The 22489-nt window shown below is 45.2% G+C and overlaps 1 protein-coding gene across 5 annotated transcripts in view; it reads right to left on the reverse strand.

Moving 5' to 3' along the window:
- The window catches only part of pex5la (peroxisomal biogenesis factor 5-like a), a 102539-nt gene that overhangs the window by 32985 nt on the left and 47065 nt on the right, over positions 1-22489 (reverse strand). For 3 of the 5 annotated variants that reach the window (XM_054790036.1, XM_054790033.1, XM_054790032.1), the window contains exons 2-5: positions 17330-17434; positions 6258-6369; positions 1996-2226; positions 1671-1794 (exon numbers count right to left, since the gene is read on the reverse strand). In XM_054790036.1, coding sequence (XP_054646011.1) covers positions 1671-1794; positions 1996-2226; positions 6258-6369; positions 17330-17434 — 572 coding nt within the window. The remainder of the gene's footprint in view (positions 1-1670; positions 1795-1995; positions 2227-6257; positions 6370-17329; positions 17435-22489) is intronic. The other 2 variants (XM_054790034.1, XM_054790035.1) reach the window with 2 other exon arrangements.

A 22489-nucleotide genomic window follows, 5' to 3' on the forward strand; every position in this document is an offset into this window, starting at 1 on the left:
CAAACTGTGCGACTGCTGCTCGAACTCGTACTTGCACACACTTGTCTCAATGTGGGAAAAGCAACAGATCTGCTCCTTGTCAAACGATTCACTCGCTCAGCCTGAGAGTTTCACGGACTCATGAGTGTTCCAGGGAGACTCTGGTTTCACTAACTCACAGGGACGTGACAAAAACTCAAGTTTCATGAACTCACGGGTTGCCGAAGACTCGGGTTTCACTAACTCACGGGTACTCGACAAAGACTCAAATTTCACTGACTCACAGGTTGACAAAAACATGGATTTGACTGACTCACGGGTACGCGACAAAAACTTGAGTTTGACTGAGTCACAGAAACTTGACGTAGACTTGAGTTCCACGAGCTCTTGGGTTGGGAGTTTCACTGACACACGGGAAATAAACGAAGACTCGAGTTTCACCCACTCCGAGTACTCGATGAAGACTTCAGTTTCATTGACTCATGAGTACTCAAGGAAGACTAACTTCACTAACTCACAGGGACTCGACAAAAGCTCAAGTTTCACTAACTCACGGGTACTCGACAAAAACTTGAGTTTCGCTGACTCACTGGCAACGAAGACTCAAGTTTCACTAATCCATGTGTACTTAACGAAAAGTCAAGTTTCACTGACTCACAGAAACTTGACGAAAACTCGAGTTTCACAAACTCACAGGTACTTGTCAAAAACTTGACTTTCACTGACTCACAGGTAATGAACGAAGACTCGAGTTTCATCCACTCTGAGTACTTGATGAAGACTTCAGTTTCATTGACTCGAAGACTCGATTTCGCTGACTAACAGACTGGGAAAGAATCAAGTTTCACTAACTCACGGGTGCTTGACGAATACTCGAGGTTTACTGACTCAGGGGTAATGACTGAAGACTCAGTTTTCACGCACTCTTGAGTACTGGGCCAAGACTTGAGTTTCACCGACTCAGATGAGTAACTCCGTGTTTCATTGACTCACGGGTACTCGACAAAGACTCAAGTTTCGCTAACTCACGGGTACTCGAGGAAGACTACAGTTTCACTGAATCACAGCTGCAAATGACTGCGCATGCGAGAGTTTCTGCGCAGGTGACTCGAGTGAAGTGATAACTCAATTCACTTCAGTGAGTGACTCGCAAAAGCTCAAGTCAGTAAAAGGAATGGAGTTTCTCACTAGTGATGAACTCAAACGGTGTTTGCTTTACCTTTTGGCTTTTTTTGTATGACAACTCTACAACCAGAACCAGAACCAGAACCAGAACCAGAACCAGACATCATTGTGATGTCACAAGCTTGTCAGTCCTGGCAGTTCAGCGGCGTTTGGCTAAAGGGACTACGAACGGACAATATCACTAAAAGAAGAATAGAAGACAGACTGGAAATTCAGCCGGGAGTCGGGAGCACCCGTCTATGATTTATAGCTCTGCTTCTGCTGTTGGCGGGTTCATTAGTTGTCTTTGCTTCGTTTCCCCTTAGACTCTTGGACCCGCGTGTTCCGTCTGCATCTCTGTTAGCAGCTTCCTGGAAGTCTTTCCCGGTTCTGTGACTTTGTGTTTTTAGTGTCGTGTGAGAAGACCATTTAGTTCGTTATTCATTCATTAAATCCTGAGTGATGCTCGGTGAAACGCAAGCACCCCCGCAAGGACCGCTTGCGGGGGCGTCCGTGTCCGTCCTTACCATAGAAATTCACTGGAAGAGTTCTTTGAAGAACGCCGTCTCTCCAACTTCCACTTGCGGTTGCCGTTCCTCTCCGGGTTGGGGTTCAGGTCTTCCCATTTATCCAGCGGTGAACCAACGATAACTGCACAAAGATTCATCATCAGCGTCTCAGCTACCACACTACTGGTCTGATAGGACAGGAAAACCACAATTAGTGCTGTGAGCGCTCTAAAAACATCAGCTTTTCGTGTTCCACTCACGGCCATGAATGATTCATGACACCGCAGTAATGACTTCCCAGTGAATGCTTTATTTCTGGGACTAAAAGTTGAAACATCCTTACTTCCGTATTGGAATGTTTGCGCGGCGTCCGTACCCGAGTCCAGCGACGCCCTCTCTGGTGTCTGCACGCTCTGTTCCACCTCCACGTGGATCAGCTCCGTCTCGGCCGTCTTCTTCCTGTGAGGACTGTTCAGCTTGTCACTCCGCGATGAAAGAGGACTCCTCCTCTCCTTGTTGTTCCGCTGCTCGCTGGGCTCACTCAGGTCCAGCAGGTCCAGCGTTGACGACAGAACTGTGAAGACGACACTTTTTTTGTAGCTTTAACGCTGTGTAAGTCTGGATTTCTTTTGCTCTTTAAAGAAAAACGGCACTTAAAAAACCCCAAAAAACGTTTTCCATCCTTATGTGAGACATGAACATAAGCCTTTCTCGTTTCTGTGCGTTGTAAAGATAAAAACAGACAAAAAGAGGCAGCTAATACACATAATGGGACTCATGTATTCCGCCTATGAAGCCTTCTGAAAAAACCTCCAAAAAGCGCCAACAAGGCTCCATTTCCATCATGTGAGCTGCATATGAACCACATTGTTGTTATTATTATTATCATTATCAACATTGTTACACCCAAGAACTACCTTAGTAGCGTAGTGACACCTCGCCACACCACAGCGGCTAGCTACTAGCAGGCTAGCGACTAGCTTCACCACACACTAGCCAAAGGTAACGCTACGTATTGGAGCTGCCGCCACTGCTGCTGTGTTTCTGTTCCTTTCTATGTTGCTATGTGAAATCAGTGCACCCAGGAAGGAAGTTCCCAAAGTACTCCAAGTATTCCACGTTCTGATGAATGTACCTGTTACTACATGCATGATAGAAAACCACCAAACCTTGTTGGAGCTTCTTGGAGGTGTTTTCATAGGCGGAACAGGTGTGTCCCATTACGTGCATTAATGAACTGCCTCTTTTTACCTGTTTTATAGCTTTAGAAGGCACAGAAAAGAGAAGACGTGTGTTCATGTCTCACATAAGGATCGTGGATGACGGGCAACATAGTAAAAAAAAGTGCACCAATCACAGACGGTCACGTTTTCCCACGATGTCGTTTTTAAAAATGTTTTTTCCATGAAGCTATCAGGACGGGCTGTCTCATAAGCCAATGAATCATCTTAATATACAGCAACAACTTGGCACTATTTAGCGCTATTTAGCTATAAGGTACATGTTTGACATGAAAAAGTAAACCCCTACTACTTACTGCCCGTTCGCAGGGTTGCTTTCATCGTTTTCTTTGCTGCCCGTCCGGTAGGTGGCAACTATTGCAACGGAACATTTGTGCAATCTCGCTGAAATTCCCGCGCCCCCTCGCCGACTGTTTCCACAGCACAACGAGAGCTCAAAGCGGCAGAAAGATGACTAGATAATTGGCGCGCCGCCGTTTCATGATAACCAGCTGAGAGGGTTTGTTGACTGAAATCGGGGCGTAATCAGAGCGTGCGCTCGTCGCCCGTGACTTGTGCTATTTAGATGACAAGCGCAATTACAAATCCAGGGGGGGCGCACTCGTGGGGAAGGTTGCCTGAAGAGTTTTTAGCATCAAAGAGAAACACAAAGCATTCGTTACAAAGCGGCTCTGTCAAAATGTTTCGACGCCCTTGAGCATCAACTAATGAGACTGGCAAGACAAGCGCTCCAACGGTGGACTTTTATTTATAAACCTCCATTTTTGATGTCGTGCCTGATGGGTTTGCCCCTTGAAGGTCTTTATGTTGCCCTCAGACTGAACAAATAAATGTGGCAGTTGGGGTGTAGTTTTGATTTATAAAAGGGTGTTGACTTAAAGAAAATGGGCTTGTTTTCAGGTCTTTTCTGACTTGGGAATCATTTCTTGTGGCAAATAATATCAATAATATCAATATCATCCGGGATAGGCTCCAGCACATTCTCGCTTTGAATTTTGCGCCTTCACTCTATCATGGTTTTTAAAAATCTATTAATCAAAATGATATTTGCATATTGAAGCAAATTTTAGGGCTTTTTTGCCTAAATAGGGGTGTCCAAACTTCTTCCATTGAGGGCTGCGAAATGAAATCTTTTAAACCAACGCAATATTTCAAGAAAAAAACTGCATTTTTTTTATTTTACAAATATTTTTGAACTTTCTGAAGATTCAGATTTTATTCTGATAATATTTTAACTTTATTATGGTAATGTTGTAAATTTTTCCCAACCAAATTTTCCCAAAATAGAAACTTTCGCTTGAAACTTTTCTTTCCTTTAATTTTTCAGATTTGTGCTATTTCTTTTTTTAATGTTATGACTTTACTCTCTTAATATTTTGTGTTTATGCTTTTAAAATTACTGCTCTTTTTTCCCTTTTTTCTCTTTCTTTTTTCTAGTTTTCTTGTTTAATTGTACAGTACAACGTAAATAATCCGTTCGGAGTACGTTTATGTTATAGGGTTTTTATGTTGTACGAAGCGTAAAACACACGTAAATAACCTAATCCGTTCCAAGATCTTCCCAAACTCGCCCCTTTGGCACTTCAAAATATTCAAGAAGAGATTTCAATGTGTGCGAACTAGTTTCAGGGCGACTACGATGAGGAAAGGAGGTTGAAGGGAGAAGCCTGTCTCTCACACAAACTCACGTGCGCGCTGGATAAGTCAGCCAATGAGATGAAAGCGTAGGCGTCAGAAGGCGTCACCAAGTGTACTCTGTTAGTCATGGAAAATGTTTCCCTCTCTCTGTCGCGTGAGCTATTCAAATCAAATTTCTGAACTTGCACCGACTTGACGCTTTACGTTCTATGGAATGTCTTACGTAATACGATGCAAAAACTTTACATCAATTCTTTCCGTTCAGTGGAGTTTACGTAAAAGGAGGTTTACGTTATGCGAGGTACGACTGTATTTTTGAATGTGCCGAGGGCCAATTAAAAAAAACAGCCACGGGCCACAAATGACCCCCAGGCCACACTTTGGACACCCATGTCTTAAATTAAGCATTCTAGAGCATAAAAATTTAACAAATTAGCTAAAAATACAAATATATGGCATTCAGAAGATGCATTCAAAGACGTGATTGATGCCATGTAGTATTCTATGCTGGTCACTAGGTGTCAGTAATGTTACATTGATGAGACAACAAACAGCAGGAAGTAAACAAGAAAACAAGGAACTCTCCCAATGCTAGCATGTGTGCGTCTCTATTATGTCTCATTTATGTCTTATTTCCTCTCATGATGTCTACTATATTGGGTAATAGGAGCGTAAAGGTGACTATAGGGGTGTTATTTCATGTCTGGAGGGCTCTAATACTGTTAAAAAAACACATTTAAAAGGACGTAAACAGCTTTTCTATGCGCTATGAGAATAACTATGAAAATATTTGATTTATAAAGAAGGAATCCTCCTTTACAGAAATTCACTTGCAACCAATTGACCCCAATAAATGAGGGATTACCGTGTAATACCTTGTGGGTCTTCCCAGATGGTGCAGGATGGGCAGTATTTACCCCGTAAAGGTTAGCAGCATGAAGGGTGTAATTCCTTTGTGGTGCAAAACGACAGTCGTTAAGACACCATGGAGTGGGGCCTCTGCCAGCCAATGACGGTTGTTTAGGTGGAGTCAGTCACCTAGCGCCCTGTCCAACACGTTATCAATCCCTAATTTCTCTTTGGGATTCAAACCCAGACCCACCATATTTCACCTTGGCAGCCGTCTGCAGTGTACTGAGTGCTATTTAAGTTGGACCCATGAAACACAACTTGGTACCGTTTGAGAACAAACCCCTCCATCCGAGAGAGCGAGCGCTTGTGGATTTGCATACATTTGAGCTCGTAATTAAAATTCTGCATTGATTTTGTACGCTTGCTTACTCCTGCTCAGCATTATTCACTGCTCCTTGGGTCCATCACGCTGCGTGACAGGCTGACAAAGGATCACACCTAAATCCACTTCACCAGACGGCGGTTCCGCATCACAGGATGGATCTCTGCTCGCCTCGTGAAACGAAAGCTTTACATGGACATTCACATTTACGTGCCGTACATTCTACGTGCACTGCTGACTTTCAGGCCCGAAGGAGCCACATGAGGCGTTTGGGAGGCAGGAGGCTGAGCTTCTTCAATGCAATCGGTCGGTGGCCCGTTTGGAGATGACACATCGCAGCAAGACGGCCCCGCTGCCGCTCGTGTTGACATGTTAGCTCATTTCTGTGCACAATTAAAGGAATCACTCACTAACCTGTAGTCTGTGGTTGCACACTGGAAGGGACGTTGCAAGGGAGGGAGAGACAGGCTTATTAGGAGGAGGAAGTCCTACCTGCTGTGTTGGACGTCACTGGGCGGGAAAGTCCATCGCATTTGGTCTCGCAGAGGAAATCGTCAATAGACGGACTCAGAAGAGGGCGGCTCTCTTGTTGCTCCCCCACCAGCTGGAAGAAGGAAACACCTTAGCTTCTCTGCGTGTACTCAAACCGCATCGTACTCAAAATGGACTTTGAGAACTGAAGTTAAGGTTTGCTGAGATGCACGTGCATCAGCAGCTGCTGTGGCCTCCATCGCCTCTCAAGTGTGGAGCGATACGGCAACACTGACCCAACAAACAGGGCAACAACGTACACAAATCAGGGAGTTGCAAAATGATCTTGTCGTCTTTCTTCTGATTCAAATCCTCATCCAGGCAGAAATCACTCAATCATTCATCCGCGATACTGGCCCCGTATCTACCCGGTAGTGGATCGATCAGCCCATCCCTACTAGCAGTCCAAGTAAAAAGTATCGGTATCTTTACTGGTGATACTAGCCCTGTGTTTACTTGGTATCGGATAGATTCCAACATTTGCAATATTGTCCATTTTTACAAGCAGTCCTAGTGAAAAGCACTGGTATCTCTGTGAAAGTGAAAGGTATCGATATTGGTAACACTGGCCCTGTATTTACTCGGTATCATATTGATACCAACAACTGCGATACTGTGTTGCCTACGCCTACTAGTGATACAAGTAAATAATATTAGTACACTAAGTCCCCAACCAACGAACACAATTGGTTCCAGACGACCGTTCACAAGTGGAATTGTTCTTAAGTAGGGGAAAAGGTAATATTAGCAATGATATAGGTACTACATGTACGTGTATACATATACAGTATATGTGTATGTATGTAAATATGAGTTTGGATGCAGTAGTAATATTAAACCAGGATAATTCATGAAAAAAACAATAATAAAAGTGATATAATAATACGTAATGATAAATGTTATTTACCTTTGAAGAGGTGTGGTCGAGCATACGTCGTTGTGGTGGAGGAGGAGGAGATATTGAAAAAAGGACAAATGGTGGTGGTGGTTAGACTCTTCTAAAAGAGGTAGTGTTCTGTGGGTGGTGTAGAATTAAGCAGGCCTATTAACTCTTCATAAACTTTAATCACACGCTCTGTCCGGGTTGTATCATACAACTCTTAGCTCTTAGCTTCCTCTCTCCTCTTCCTCGTCTTCCTCTCCTGTTGGTCCCATTAGCAGTGTCACAGTGCCCTCTGCTGGTCAAGCATGTACAGTAGCAATATGTACTTATAAGGCAAAACACATGAAAATATAAACCAGTCAGCTTGTGTTCGCATCTCCGAGTGTTCGCACGTCGGATGTTCGTTAGTAGGGGACCTAGTGTATATGTTACGGTGATACTGGCACTGTATATACTTGGTATCAGATCGATGCCAACATTTGCTTTCTTACCTTTCCCCTGCTAGCAGTCCGAGTAAAAAGTATCGGTATGAGTGTTGGTGATACTGGCCCTGTATTGAATTGGCATTAGATTGATTCCAACGTTTACTTGGTACTGATCCGATACCAAGTAAACGTTGGAAGCTGTCCAAGTATTTACTGGGGGGAGAAGCGTTTCTACCGTCCACTTCAAGAAGGATGGAAAACAACCACCCAACATCTTCCTTTTCATGACGAGCACTTGGCTTTGCTCCAGCAGGACTTCAGTTCCCGGCTGCGATACGCCGTGAAGCTTCCACGCTCCATGAGGCCAATCGGTGCTCCGTGATCGCATGAGGTACGAGCCAGCTTGGTCCCGGAGGAAGGAGGTAAGCAGTGGTGTCAGCTTGTGGAGGAAACGTGACATTTGCTATTGTTGTCCCCCCCCCCCGGGCTGAATTTGCATAGAGAATTTTAATGAAACGCCATCATCACACAATGCATAATTACACTGCAGGTCAGGATGGAGAGGATGCGGGCTGGTGGATGTGCAGTATTTATGATACACAATGTTGTTGCCCTGCTAAAAACACAGGGGGGGAAAAATCGGTAAATATATCAAGAGAAGGGTCGTTAGTGTGTTCCCAAAGAGATTTTGCTGCGCTGCAAAAAGATGACCCAGCACAGGTAATTAGAGTTTGTGCTGTGTTAGAATAAAAACTTGACTTTATACGGATGTCGCACGCTTGCCCCCGTCAGCCATCTTTGCAACACACACACAGTCACCGCAGGGAAGGAATCCTTGGAAGCTGACAGGGCATCCGTGTAGAAGGATTCACAGCAAGTCATTTTGTTATGGGACAGCCTTATTTCAAAATGGAATACATTGCATTTTTTTCCTCCAAATTCCACACACGACACCCCACAATGACAACATGAACAAGAAAGTTTGAAAATAAAAGCATTCACAGCCGACGCTTTGTTGAAGCACATTGGGCAGCAATCGTAGCCCAGATGGTGCACAGCTTCTTTTTCATTTGTTGAAAACATTCACAAACATTTCAAAAAAGCCGTTTGCATGTTGTCATGATGAGATGTTTTGGAAGAATTTTGAGGATGAAAATGAATGAATGACATTTGGGAATAAGGCTGTAAAAAACCCACAATGTGAGGAACAACTGAAGCGCTGTGAAGGCCTTCCGGATGCACTCAGCGTCGTCTGTCTTCTGTCTACCAGCTTAACGATGCGTCATTTGAAAATTGGAAAGGAATGATGCATCTTTCCAAGGAAGCTTTGTCATAAGAAAATAACAAAACAGAAGTGAAACTCAGATTGCATTTACGTGGAAGATTACTTCATCAGGCTCAGTAGCCAGATACCCAAATCTGCAATTAAACCCTCACCAAAGAATTAGAGTGGAACCTTTTCAATCTTTCTTTGATATTTTGAAAATTATGTTTAAAAAACGTACAGTAATCCCTCATTTATGGTGGTTAATTGGTTGATATTTTAGAGTTAGAGCACAGAAAACCTGTTTACAACCTTCTAAATATGCTTTTTAACATGATTATAGCACTCTAGACATGAAATAACACCCCTATAGTCACTGTTACAATCCTATTACCCAATATAGTAGACATAACAAGAGAAAATAAGACATATAAGACATAGAAAACCTGTTCACCATCTTCTAAATATGTCTTTTAAACATTATACAGATCTCTAGACATGATAACACTCCTATTTACACTCCTATTACCCAATATAGTAGACATATTAAAACAAAATAAGACATACAAAAACTGTTTGAAACCTTCTAAATATGCTTTTTAACATTATTGGAGACCTCAACATGAAATAACACCCCTTTTGGTCACCTTTACGCTCCTGTTGCCCAATATAGTAGACATAATAAGAGAAAATAAGACATAAATAAGACATAATATGAACTCTCACATGTTAGCATTGGGAGAGCTCCTTGTTTATTTGTGGACGGTGTAGAATAGTGGACATCATCTTTGAATGCGTCGTCTGAATGCCTTATATTAGTATTTTCCCTTTTGCGTCTCACAGCAACTACTGTATGATCAACAGCGGTGCATGCATGCTGCACATTTGACTTGTGTTATCACATATTTAGAAATGATTACTGACTTTTGGTGATTGAGATGCATTGTCTGTGGAAAAAAACGTCCGATTTTCAGAAAAAAAGTTCAGATTTGACAAAAAACCCCTGCAAATGTGCAGTGCGGTGAACGGCGAGGGATGCGCTGTATTGTGATTCCTGGCTGCGGGTGCCATGTGAGACATCAGTTCTCTCAATGTGAGCTTCCCAGCATCAGTTAGTGGCCAGAAACTGGCGGCGTGTGCTTCTTCCATCCATATATGATCCACTCTGCTTCTGTGGCGTTCAAGCACCTCCGGTGTGGTGCTGCAGGCGCTGCCTCGGGCTCCATGTTTACCCCTAAATCAAAAGCTACTAATATGCAAATGCTCATGCTCATATTGGGATCTCGTGTTCATCTGCGTCACAGTTCCGATACTTTTGCACATACTTCCACGCTGTTAAACCTTTCATGAAGTGCACACATCTGTAAACACGTGTGGCCTGAGGGCAACGTGTATTCAAAAACCAGAGAAATCTGTCATTGAATCCCCATTTTTGTCTTCTTCTCAGCGTGCGTGAGCGGGACTGTCGGCCGTTAAACCATGTTTTTTATTATCCCTTTTAGTCGCTGTGAAAATTGCCTGGAATGACGGCCGACCTCGGAGGGGCTCTTTTAGTCTCCAGGAATATAAACGTGTCTCTCTGCGTGTGTCCGCTGTCGTTCCCCGCTGAGTGATGTTTGCTGTGTTGTGACTGACTGAAGGTCAGCTGTCAGAAGCGTCATGTGGGCATTTCCATCTCCCTCGCTATACTCTTCAACAAAATGACTGAGAGCATCTTGATGGCCAGCTCTAGATCCAGTATCTCACTACAGTAATCCCTCCACATTCCACGCTTCACTCCATCACCAGTATACCAATCCTTGAATCCATTTATTGTTGGTCAAACAATAAGCATATTTAAGCACATTTGGTGTATTTTTTGCTTAGATTAAGCATAAAAATACCTAAATGAAGCAAAATAGAAAATAAGACATGCAGAAGGTGCATTCAAATACGATATGTAGTATTCTATACTGGTCACTGGGTGTCAGTAATGTTACACTGATAGCCGAGTGTAACATTACATTTCACAATGCAACATGTGTCAGTCTATTCTGTGTCTTATTTTCTTTGATTATGTTTACTATATTAAGTAACAGGAGTGTAGGGGTGTTATTTCACATCTAGAGGGCTCTAATCACGTTAAAAAGTGTATTTAGAAGAAGGCTCTTACTATCAAAATATTTCATTTATACATAAGGAATCCTATTTTGCGGAAATTCATCATGGTCGAGTCTGGAACCAATTAACCGAGATAAACTTAAGAGTAGTCCGTGTAGGGCTTGTAAAGCAGTTCCCAGCCACTAAAAATGAGTCAACATGCAGATATTATTGTCCAAAAATTGTAAAAAAAATTGTAAAAAAAAAAAGAAGTGATTTTTATTTTATTTTCTGAAAATCTTTTTCCACAGCAGCCCATAGCTTGGTTCTGGTTTATAAACACGTGATGGTAAGACAGGTCAAATGTACAGCATCCGTGTTCAAAAAAAGCTCACCATTTTTGTCTTTTATGCTTCGCTGATTTTTTTTTTCAAGTGTTGAGATTTCGCACTTTGCCCGGCGGTCCTTGAATGCAACGTAGATGTGCACCTATACATTTTGTGCTGTAAATGTGTTTGATAAGTGCATGTGTGAGGCATATTCAGGGCTAAAACCTGGCCATTGAAGAATGGGGGGGTTCAGGCACTTTTATTGCAAATGCTGTGAAAGGGGAGGAGGTTTTACAATAAAATAGAAATGTTTTAACGAGGCAGTGCAGGGCTCAGCAGCAATTAGCAGTGGAGAGCAAGGAGTTTGTCCTTTTCCTCCAGCGCCTCCATGCAAAGCACCTTGACATTTCGCCTGCGAGTGCTTTCAGGAGGGATCTAGTCAATTACGTAACGGAAAACTTCCGCTAATTGTGTCGCCCGGGCTTTACTCAGGAGATCGCAGGATGTTGCTGTCAAGGGAGCTGCGTGAACTTGTCAGAGCTTCCGAGGTGGGGGGGACAGAAGATGTTACATAAAGTTTTTGGATCAAACCCGGAGGCTCGGTGCGGATGGTACCAGGCAGGCAGGTGCTGACAATATTTTAGCCAGAATCACGTTGAATAGTTTTACCTTCAGCTTGCATTGGATATATTCTTCATCCTGGGCTTCGTCTGGCGTTTAGCAACATTCATCCTTTAGCTGGGAGTTGAGCACTTTGCATGTTTGTCTTATTTTGCTTGCTGTGTTTGCTTTTAATGGAAAGAAAGCCAGCATGAGAATCAATTATCAGATGTTTGCTCAGCCTGAAAATGCCTTGGCTCTGCCGGGGATCCAGAAACCTGCTGCTGCGACCTTTGTAGACGCCTCTTGGCCTATTTAAAGGTGTCTCTATCATCTATTTAGGACTACTGTTCTGTGAACGCTGAGAAGCATTCTGTGCCACGTTGCATTTATTATTCTCCGGGTCATACACCAGCACTTGATTATTATTGGATAAAGTGCTAGCCTAGCCGGGTCAGTGAGATGGCAGGGAGTAAGCCCCCCCTTGAATGAAATGGTCAGCTAGCTAATTCCGCAGAGCCAACCCTTCTGACAAAGAAGATGGCGAAAAGAGAGAAGACGAGGAGTACGGTGCAAAACCATGCAGCACCAGAAGTCACATTAATGATAAGAAGTATTTTCTTTATTTTTCCAAAGTTATTAAAAAGAGTACATTCAGAGGCTTATTATATTACAAAATTGCTGGTCTTGCTTCAAAATGCACACATTTGGTTGGATTCAGTGTTGAAAATATGACAGCAAGTGGCTGTCATGGCTGTCTTGGCCCTGCGGCGTAGCAAGGAGGACGTACGAAGAATGAGCACTCCTGCAGTTGGACTCAACGGTTTCAATAATTGGGTGCCGTTTGGCGGGCCAAATGAAAAGCTTTGGTGGGCCAGATGTGGCCCGCGGGCCGCCTGATGAGGACCGCTGCTATTTTTTCCCCTCAGGAAAAAGTCTGACAAACGTGTGGTTTTACACTCGGGGGTTAGAGATTTCTACATTCAAAGCAGACGGAGATGCCCACTGACTTCTCCCCTGGCAAGTCACAGCTTGTCTGCCTGTCGCTCACGGACACACTCGGGGAAAAAAACAAATTTTGTTGAAGCACCTTTTGTCTTTTTGGGTAGGAGTCTATGAGAATGAGCGCTCTTCATCTGAAGGTTGGACTGAGGTGTGCTGGTGTTGGTTTGGGTGCTTGTCAAGCAGAAAGGCCAAATGCTCCTCAGCTTGGCCTACCCAGCAGACATCTGAAGGTGAAGATGGCCCAAAGCTGACTGCTGGGATGGCTTCATGTTTTCCTACAAGTGGACGACGAAGTGGAGTGGACGACGCAGTGATCTACCTGCTGCACAGATCACCGCTACACCTGGAGGACAGCGGGAGCGCTGTGAGGGTCATGTTTTTGGACTTCTCCAGTGCCTTTAACACCATCCAGCCGTCACTACTCAGAGTGAAGATGGAGAGTGTGGGAGTAGACCAACACCTGACTGCATGGGTTATAGACTACCTCACCAACAGACCACAGTATGTGAGGCTCCGTCACTGTCTGTCTGACATGGTACTCTGCAGCACAGGTGCCCCTCAGGGTACGGTGCTCTCCCCTTTCCTCTTCACCCTCTACACCTCGGACTTCACACACAACTCCACACAGTGTCACATCCAGAAGTTCTCTGACGACACAGCCATTGTGGGTTGTGTTTCAGAGGGGAATGATCTGGAATACAGGACGGTCATCAGGGACTTTGTCAGCTGGAGTGAGCTTAACCAGCTACAACTCAACACCAGCAAGACAAAGGAGATGATCATTAACTTCCACAGGAAAACATCTGACTTCACACCGGTGAACATCCAGGGAGCGATCATAGAGTTGGTAGACAGCTACAAATTCCTGGGTGTTCACCTTAACAACAAACTGGACTGGTCCGTCAACACCCACGCCCTCTACAAGAAGGGCCAGAGTCGCCTCCACCTGCTGAGGAGACTGAGGTCCTTTGGTGTGTGCAGGACTCTTTTACGGACCTTTTATCACTCTGTGGTGGCCTCAGCCATCTTCTATGCTGTGGGCTGCTGGAGAGGGGGCAGCACGGACAGGGACAGGAGCAGGATCAATAGGCTGATCAGGAGAGCGAACTCTGTCCTGGACGGTCCTCTGGACTCCGTGGAGGAAGTGGGGGAGAGAAGGATGTTGGCTAAGCTGACATCCATCATGGACAACACCTCTCACCCGCTACATGACACTGTGGGTTCCCTTAGCAGCTCCTTCAGCAGCAGACTGTTACACCCACGGTGTAAGAAGGAGAGGTTCCACAGGTCCTTCATACCGACCGCTGTCAGGCTCTACAACACCTGCACCACCTGAACCATGTTGTAGTCAATATGTATTCTTTACTTGCGTATCTTGCTTGCTGCTGTAACAAGTCAATTTCCCCGCTGTGGGATTAATAAAGTATTATACATACTGTACATAAAGTACTATACAAGCAGAGGGACTCGGTCAAAGCCAATGAGATCCACGCAGTGAAGCGCTACACAAATACACAAATAGACCTGACTTGACCTGACATGTGGCGTGAGCAGCCGCAGCCCGTCACTTAGCCTCCGTCACTCGCTAAGTGACACCAAGCGTCAGCCTCTGCAGAATTTCACCATCACCGCTCGCTTGTTTTGCTCGTTGGCAAGCATCAACGGATGTTGTTTGTGTGTGTGTGTGTGTTTTTTTAAGAAGTGCGAGGGTAAACTTGGTTTGCAAGAGCAAGGTAAGTGGAAGCACAAACAACCTGATTGGTTGTTCTTGCTTCCCCAGGTTCAAACATCAGTTGTTAAGCTGCTTCCCTCTGACGCTTCCACAACTCCACGCTGGCTTTGGGGTCAAATGGCCAAAGACAGAAGTACTATTTATTGAGTAAATATGTCAAATATACAGCAGAACCTGCTCATCTCAATGCCCCCCCGGACTAGCTGATGGGTGCTGACATCGCCCACCTGGAGTAAGAACATAAAGACAACTCAGTCTTTGTCTCGAGCGACACACCAGTTTTTGTTGAGTTGAGTTTTGTTGAGTTCTGCTGAGTTCTGTGAGTCGGTGAAACTTCAGTTTTCGTCGAACACCCATGGGTCAGTGAAACCTGAGTTTTCTTTGAGCACTCATGAGTCAGTGAAACTTGAGTCTTTATCGAGTACCCGTGAGTCAGTGAAACTCGAGTCTTTGTCGAGCACCCACAAGTAAGTGACATGCAAGTTTTTGTTGAGTATCCGTGAGTCAATGAAACTCAAGTTTTCGTCGAGCACCTGTGAGTCAGTGAAAAACGGTGAAACTCGAGTGTTTGTCAGCTGCACCATTAGTGACGGCGAGTACATTCATACAGTTAGCGCCTGCTTTCTTGTTTAAATTTAGCGAGCGGTAGCAGTTCACGGAGTTAACGCAGAATAAAATGCTTGTGAGTCCCGATTCAGCCAAGTGACTTGTTCATGACTCGCACATCTCTATTCAGCCCAGTGACCCGTTGATCTGTAGTGGTCATGTTGCGGCCTAGCAAAGATGCTGACGTTGCCAGTACTGACACGTGCGACATAGAAAGAACAACTTCCATGAAAAGGACCCTTATGAATGTCGACAAAAGCGGTCAACCATGTTTATGTTGACATTGACTTAAGCGGACACTTTTTATCCATCGCACGATGGACCGGGACTCGGTGAGTTGTTCGACACTGGCGGGTTAGCGACATAAGCGGGTTCCCCTGGACTGCTAAGTGCGTCCATCCACACGTCATTTTTGGAGGAACATCCCTTGATGATCCATCCTTTCCATCCTTCTACACATCACAGCAAAACTGCCATTATGGCTTTTTTCAAATACAAAATTTAAGGGCCGTTAACGTGCGTTCGGCAGCTTGGAAGTGTGCTGCGCCATACGCCGATGCCTCCCCCCCGATGGTTGCACAGCAGCTTATCAGATGAGACGTTGCATTAGGAAATCAGTTCAACATAAAGCATGCTTCCGCTTATTGAATCAGACAGACAGACAGGCTGACACACACACACACACACACACACACACACACACTTCACCAAAGCAATCACGGATCAAAGCACCCAAGAGTTCAGGTGTGTGTGTGTGTGTGTGTGTGTGTGTGTGTGTGTGTGTGAGCTCCTTATGATGTGTTAAAAGTTAATGAGGAGGTTTAGCAGACTTGATTAGTGAGATTAAATGTGCATTGACCCCCCCAGGTAATCCCTGCTGGAAACATTTGCAGACAATAAATGGTGACGTGTGTGATTGCCGCACGCAGACGTTGAAGCGTAAATGCTAAAAGTGATTTTCACTGCCGTTGCTGTGCTGCCGTTTGGGTGCTTTGAGTCCGACTTGCTGCTCCCTGAACAGGAGCTGAACAGCTCGACTACGCGTTGCTGTTATTTGCATTCGTACCAAAATAAAACAAATTCATCTTATCTTTACACGATCCCGGAGTTAACACGAGTGACTGTTTGGTTGATATGGCTTACTTCCTGTTTCATGCCCTTATTTTGGTAGTACTTCCATTTCTGCCACATCCTGTGTTTCCCTGCTTTGCTTTTCTGTTCTCTCGCACCCGCTGCTAATTTTAGTTATCCGTATTTAATTCAGGTGCACGCGTCTCCCCTTGTGGGAGCATTTAGCATGTTCCTGCTCTTTTGGGGTCCTTGGCGCTGCACGGCAGCCTTCATCAACACAAATACACGTTTGGACTGCAACTGGGTTTCATCTCTCGCATCCCGGGGCCAAGACGCAACAGCACCTTTGTGCTCCATTTTCCCATTTTTGCTTTTTTTGTTTTGTTTTGGTTTAAGTTGATTTCGAAGGCTGCAAAAAAACAAAACCCGTAAGCTGCACTTGGGACACCCTAATGAATAAGTAAAGAAATAAATTGTAAAATAAAATATACCATCATATAAGCTAATAAAAATGGATCTAAAATCATTCAAATCTGAAGAAATGGAGGTGGAGCTTGCAGATGCCTTCTTCTTGCACACGTAGGGATCACTGGGATCCATGTGCACTGAAAAGCTCGCTGCTGTATTTCCAATTCCGAATTTCTTCTTCACTTGGAAAGAAGATCTAATGTCCACATTAAGGAAGCAGCTTGTGTTTGGACGTTCAGTCTTCCAAAATGTGGCTGTGAGCACGCTTGTCATCGTTGCTGGTGGTCCTCCGTGGTCTCCATGAGACAAAATAAGTAGCGGAGCAGCCCGAGATGGAGGTAGAGGAGGATAGTGAAACTTAAATCACACGATGTCATGATGTCAGACGATACCCTGCCATGAGAGATAACAGTGCACGATACTGGAATGGATACTTTGTCCCACCCTTGCCCCCCATGGCAGTGTAGCTGCAAGTGTTCTAGCATTGGGTAGCAATACAAGCCTGGTTATGACATCTGTCTGCTCAACCAACACAGGAGGCAGCGGGATGTTCTGAAACGGTTCTGCCCACCTTGGTAGTCACTGTGAGGAGGGGCTTCCCTTCTGACGACGCCTTACTTGGTATCTCCTTCAGGACCATGGCAACAGTCCTATCTGCAGCTCTAGAGTCTTTGCCCTACAACAGTGAGATCAACAATGACTTGCGTCAGGACAGGTGGACAAGTCAGCCAGGGCGTCTTACATGAAAGGCTTGATCGTATGAAGATGGGAGCACTACCGTGTGTGAGTCTGTCTGCAGTGACACCACATCCACAAGACGATGATGATGGCAGAGTCACGGACAATGTGTTGACTTAGGACCGTGATGAGCGTGCTTAGCACCACTACGATGGCGGGGCGGTGATTTTGCTTTGGCAGATCAGATGTGCGACTTCATGGTGTGTTGCGATGTTGGCACCCTGGCAGGAGAAGCTTAGCCAGGACCATCAAATGTGAGGATGGTATGCCATCATCAGCACCATACGCAAGAACTCTCGTCAATACTCCCAAACTCACGCCGCTCGACTCGGGTCATATTTTGTGGCTCTCCACTTCACATCAAAGTTCAGTGCAAGTGTGGCTCGTACCCTGAACCTCTGCAGGGAAGAGGCTCTTCATTGGGCCAGAACTAGCCTTCTGGCCAGAACCAAAGCTAGACAGAAGGCTAACTACAATAGGCGCAATGTATGGGCAGTAATGAGCAACTGGAGTACAGACCAAGGCTGGACGCACACAACGCAGACCCATGAATAAGGCAAGACGTTCCACCAGGCGCACCTGCGAAGTGGAAGCATCTCAGGTGACTCCTGGCACCTGATGAAGCTCATTAGGAGAACACCCAGGCTTTGCAGCGCGACCAAAAAAGCAACGGGTGGCTACTTTGACACATTTGGAGTTATTTGACAGGTTTGTGTTCAGTCCAAAATTCCACATGTTCATTCATGGTTGAACCTAGCATGTAAATGTAAACAGTCATGAAAGTAAAGACAACGCGTGCGTCCAAACATTTGGCCTGTACTGTGCCTTAACTCTAAACATGTAATGTTTTACAACACGTACAAAACCTTACAAACCTTGTGGGAAGACCACTTATCAAGGTGGGTATACGCTGTGTGACTCAGGCCGTCTCCGACCAAAGATGTGCGATTGTGGGCGGTGACGTGGCTCAAAAACGGTCACGGCGAGGCAGACACAAACACGCTTGCAAGCAAAGGCGGGAAGGACAGCAACCAGGAAAAGCCACCATGAGTAACATCATAATAACATCATCGCGTCCACGCAGCCGAGCCATCAGGACAAAATGTCCACCTGAGCCATGACAAGCGTAACAAAGGTCACACGCTATTGAAGGTGCGATTCCACACGTAGCCGTGATTCAACGTCTGTTCCACAGTGTGGATACTCAGTAACTTGGTGAGCCTGCGGTCGTCTCCTAAGACTCCAGAGGCCGTACGGTGGAGAATGGACGGGAAGGAAATATGGGATCTGGATGAAGCAATACAGTCAAACAACAGACACCCGTAGGGACTTTATTGACCCCAGTATCACCCTCTTTGTCTGAAGACTAAACTATCTCTTTAAGACCACATCAACTTCCAAAATCAGCAAAACAACTGGATGGTAAAAAAACACGTTTCTTCTTTGATGAATCATCATTATCTTAAAATTGGTATCAAACTCTTGAAGCCACTTTGATTGACAGCTGCCTCTCTTGCTTGCCGTCACCCGCTGGTTTGCGTGAGCGACGGAAAGAAAAGGTCAGTGTGAGTGATAGGAAGAAAAGCTCGGACTCGCTAGCTATACATCTGAATATTCAGGATTTGTCTTTTTCAGACTTTTCTTAAGGGAAAAAAAGTTCTATTGGGGTAAACACAGCATGTGGCCGCGACATCAACAGGAAGTGTCAATTGTAGAAAAAGTACAACTACAACGTTTCAGTCTTTTGGGAAGGTGTCTCTGGTTCTTCCGCAGCAGAAGCAGCTTCGTGCAGTACGTCACGTCTGAGCATGAAGAAACACGCTCGCTGCCGATCCTTGGCTGATGGCACACGTTACATAAGAGCGTAAAGAGGTGAAATAGATTCTCGTTTGCTTACGGTCAACTTTGTGATCACAGTCCTTCAGGTGCCCATTGACTTTGAAAGTAGCGCAGCCAGGAGAGTCCTAATGGAGGAAAAGCAGCGAGACTCACAGGTGCTCACTGGAGACTCGGACGGGCCATTAAATTTGCTCAACAGAAAGGCACAAACCCTCTGCTGGAAGCGTCCTTGAAGCACGAAACGGGAGCCCTTAGCGGCTCCTAAACGCACATCATGTTAAAGACGGTCGCACAAAAGGGTGGGTGATGTGTGTTGATTGCTCCTCCTCCTAATGCCTGGCTTGCAAGGCTAATGGGACACCGGCACCATTCAGAGCTGCGAGTATTTGCCGTATGTGCGCTACATGGCATACGTCACCATGCAGGCCTGTAGTCACCTTCAAGGAAAAGCGCACTTTTTGGGGGAATTTTGCCCACCATCCTCAATCCTCATGTGAGGCATTGAGAGCTGAAGCTAGTCGCTAGCCGGCTAGCAGCTAGCCGTTGTGGTGTGGCAAGGTGTCGCTACGCCAAAAGGCAGTAACGATGTTAATAACGCTAATAATAACAATGCTGCTGCAGCTCACATTGCGGAATCAGTTCTTCTATCTTTAGAACACACAGAAAAGAGTTCCTGTCTCACATGAGGACTGTGGATGACGGGCCAAACTCCCCAAAAAGTGCACTTTTCCTTTAACTGCCCGCTCACCGACGTCATTTGTGTTGTTTTGGTGAACTTTACAAAAAGCTGTGACATCTCATGGCTAACCTGAGCTGCCCCCATCAATGATGCAAGCTTATCCCACAGCAAGGGATTAGTTTTAGCTTTGTCACAAAGGCTGCAATCTGTGTTCCTGGCAGGTTCCCTTCCCCTCTGCACCCTTTTCTTAAACGCAATAACAGAAGGATGGAGCTGCAACAATGAATCCACAGCTATTTTGTTTGTTAATTATCATTTTTTTAGTGTAAAAATATAACTATCCTGACTTCAGCCTCTCAAATGTGAATATTTATGAATTCCCTCAGCCGTCCATGAAAGCAGATCTATTATCTTTGTGTTTTAGGCAAAAGCAGATCTTCACACACATCAAATTGGACTTTGCAAAACGGTGATGGACATTTTCGCCTCTTTTCTGATGCAGTATGTTGCGAGCCACACCTCTAACTGCTTGCGTTTGCTTCGTATGGATTTGCTCCATCTGGGGCCTCGCTCTTTACTCCAGTCATCCGAACAACAACCCTCAGATTACTCGACTAAGCGGACAGTCGTTAGCTGGAGCCCGAGAGACTGACAACAACTAACTGTGTTATAATGCGTAGCTGTGCAGCAGTGACTAATATTCCCACTTTGAATACACACTCAAGCCTGTTTAAGTCGGCCCGTTTATGTCGACAACCAGCTTATCAAGTCCTGGTCCACTGTGGTGGACTTGTTGCTAAAACGTACCTGACCTTTGACACTCTTAGCACCTTTACGTATGGAGGCTATAGGGGTGGGCATCGTTTCAATTTGAACCATTTCTGTTCCGATTTCCATGCCGTGTTTTGATTCCGGTTCCAAACGATTCTCAATTCTGATGCTTTTTAGAGGCAGGCTGATAGCAGTTTGCAGGTTTAAATGCTGATGTGTGTGCCAAGGAACTTGAAGGTTTTCACCCTCTCCACCTCAGTCTCATCAATAAACAGGGGTCTATGCGGCTCCTTTTCCCTTGTTCTTGGCTCGATGATCAAGAGCCGTTTACATTTGAAAAGCAGTGTACTTTGTAAGCTATTTTTTATCACACACTCATTTTGTTAATACAAGTAAATAGCATATAGCCCAAAGTGCTCTTATTTTGAAGGCCGGAAGTGTGTTGTGTGGGTTGAGAAGGTGCAAGTAATAAGCTTGCCTAGCTGTAGCCGTAGCTCCCGTCCTTTATTTCCACCCAGCTTCCACATCAGCTAGCATCCTGCAACCCTGGCCTGCTTTGGCATGAAACACACCTCAGTTATTCTTCGACTTCCCTGATGCTGGTGCTTAGAGGAAGTACGACGTAGCGCATCATGGACGAGGTACTGTGCTATTTCAGCACCGTGAATGTGTGAACATTAATCATGTTGGTGGAGCAAACTGCTTGGCACGATGTCATCATGTTGCAAATGTTGCACTGCTAATTTATTATGAATGAAGCCAAACTTTCAAGCCGCTTTCTTCTTCGATGGTGTTCATGGCTATTTCTTCCAGTTGGTGAAGTGGGCATCAAAAGTAGGAATCCAAATGAAACCTTTTGAAAAGGTTAGTCCCGGTTGCCATGGATGCCCAACTCTACTGATGACACAACATCAGGAGCAATTGGCAGCTCAGTACCTCGCCCAAGGACACTTGGACCTGGTCTCGGGGGGACGGAGGATCAAACCAAAAATTTTGAGGTTGGGAGACGACCCAACCCTAACCCCTGACCCTGACCCTGACCCTAACTCTAACCATGACCCTAACCATGACCCTAACCATGACCCTGACCATGACCTTAACCCTAACCCAACTGAGCCAAACTCCTTTTCCTGACTTTGAGGAGTGACCTTGGTGTGTGTTGAGGCCCTCCTCATCGTGATTTATTCATCAACCTCTGCGAGTCACAGCCGGGCAGCTGCAGCCGTCTGCTCGCTGCTGTAGTTCTCCATATGTAATAATATTTCTTCACGTGTACGTCCCTGTGATCAACCTGCGCAGATGCATGGTCGACATTGTTTGTGACCTCCCTCTCTGAATGCAGGAGGTGAGAGGGGAGGCGCGCTGGGAGAGGCATCAAAACGCACGCAGGGCATTATCCCGCTCTCTGATGTAGCACGTGGGAAACGTGGCTCTCCTTCAGAGCCAGGAGTTGTTGAATCATATCTGTAACGACACACATTCATGCTGGGACGTGACTTTCCCTCGCAACAACGCCAACAGCAGAACATTGGTTTGGTATCAAAGAATTTAGATTGCTTGGCTCCTGTAGGGAAGTCTGCCTGCTGTTTGACAGAACCTGAAACATCACCAGCAGACACCACCGCTGAAATGTCCCTAACTCTAACCTTTAACCCTAACTGCTAACTGCTAACGCTAACCCTTGACCCTAACTGCTAACTCTAA

The sequence above is a fragment of the Dunckerocampus dactyliophorus genome, chromosome 10, assembly GCF_027744805.1.
Source record: "Dunckerocampus dactyliophorus isolate RoL2022-P2 chromosome 10, RoL_Ddac_1.1, whole genome shotgun sequence".
In the NCBI taxonomy this organism is placed as follows: Eukaryota; Metazoa; Chordata; class Actinopteri; order Syngnathiformes; family Syngnathidae; genus Dunckerocampus; species Dunckerocampus dactyliophorus.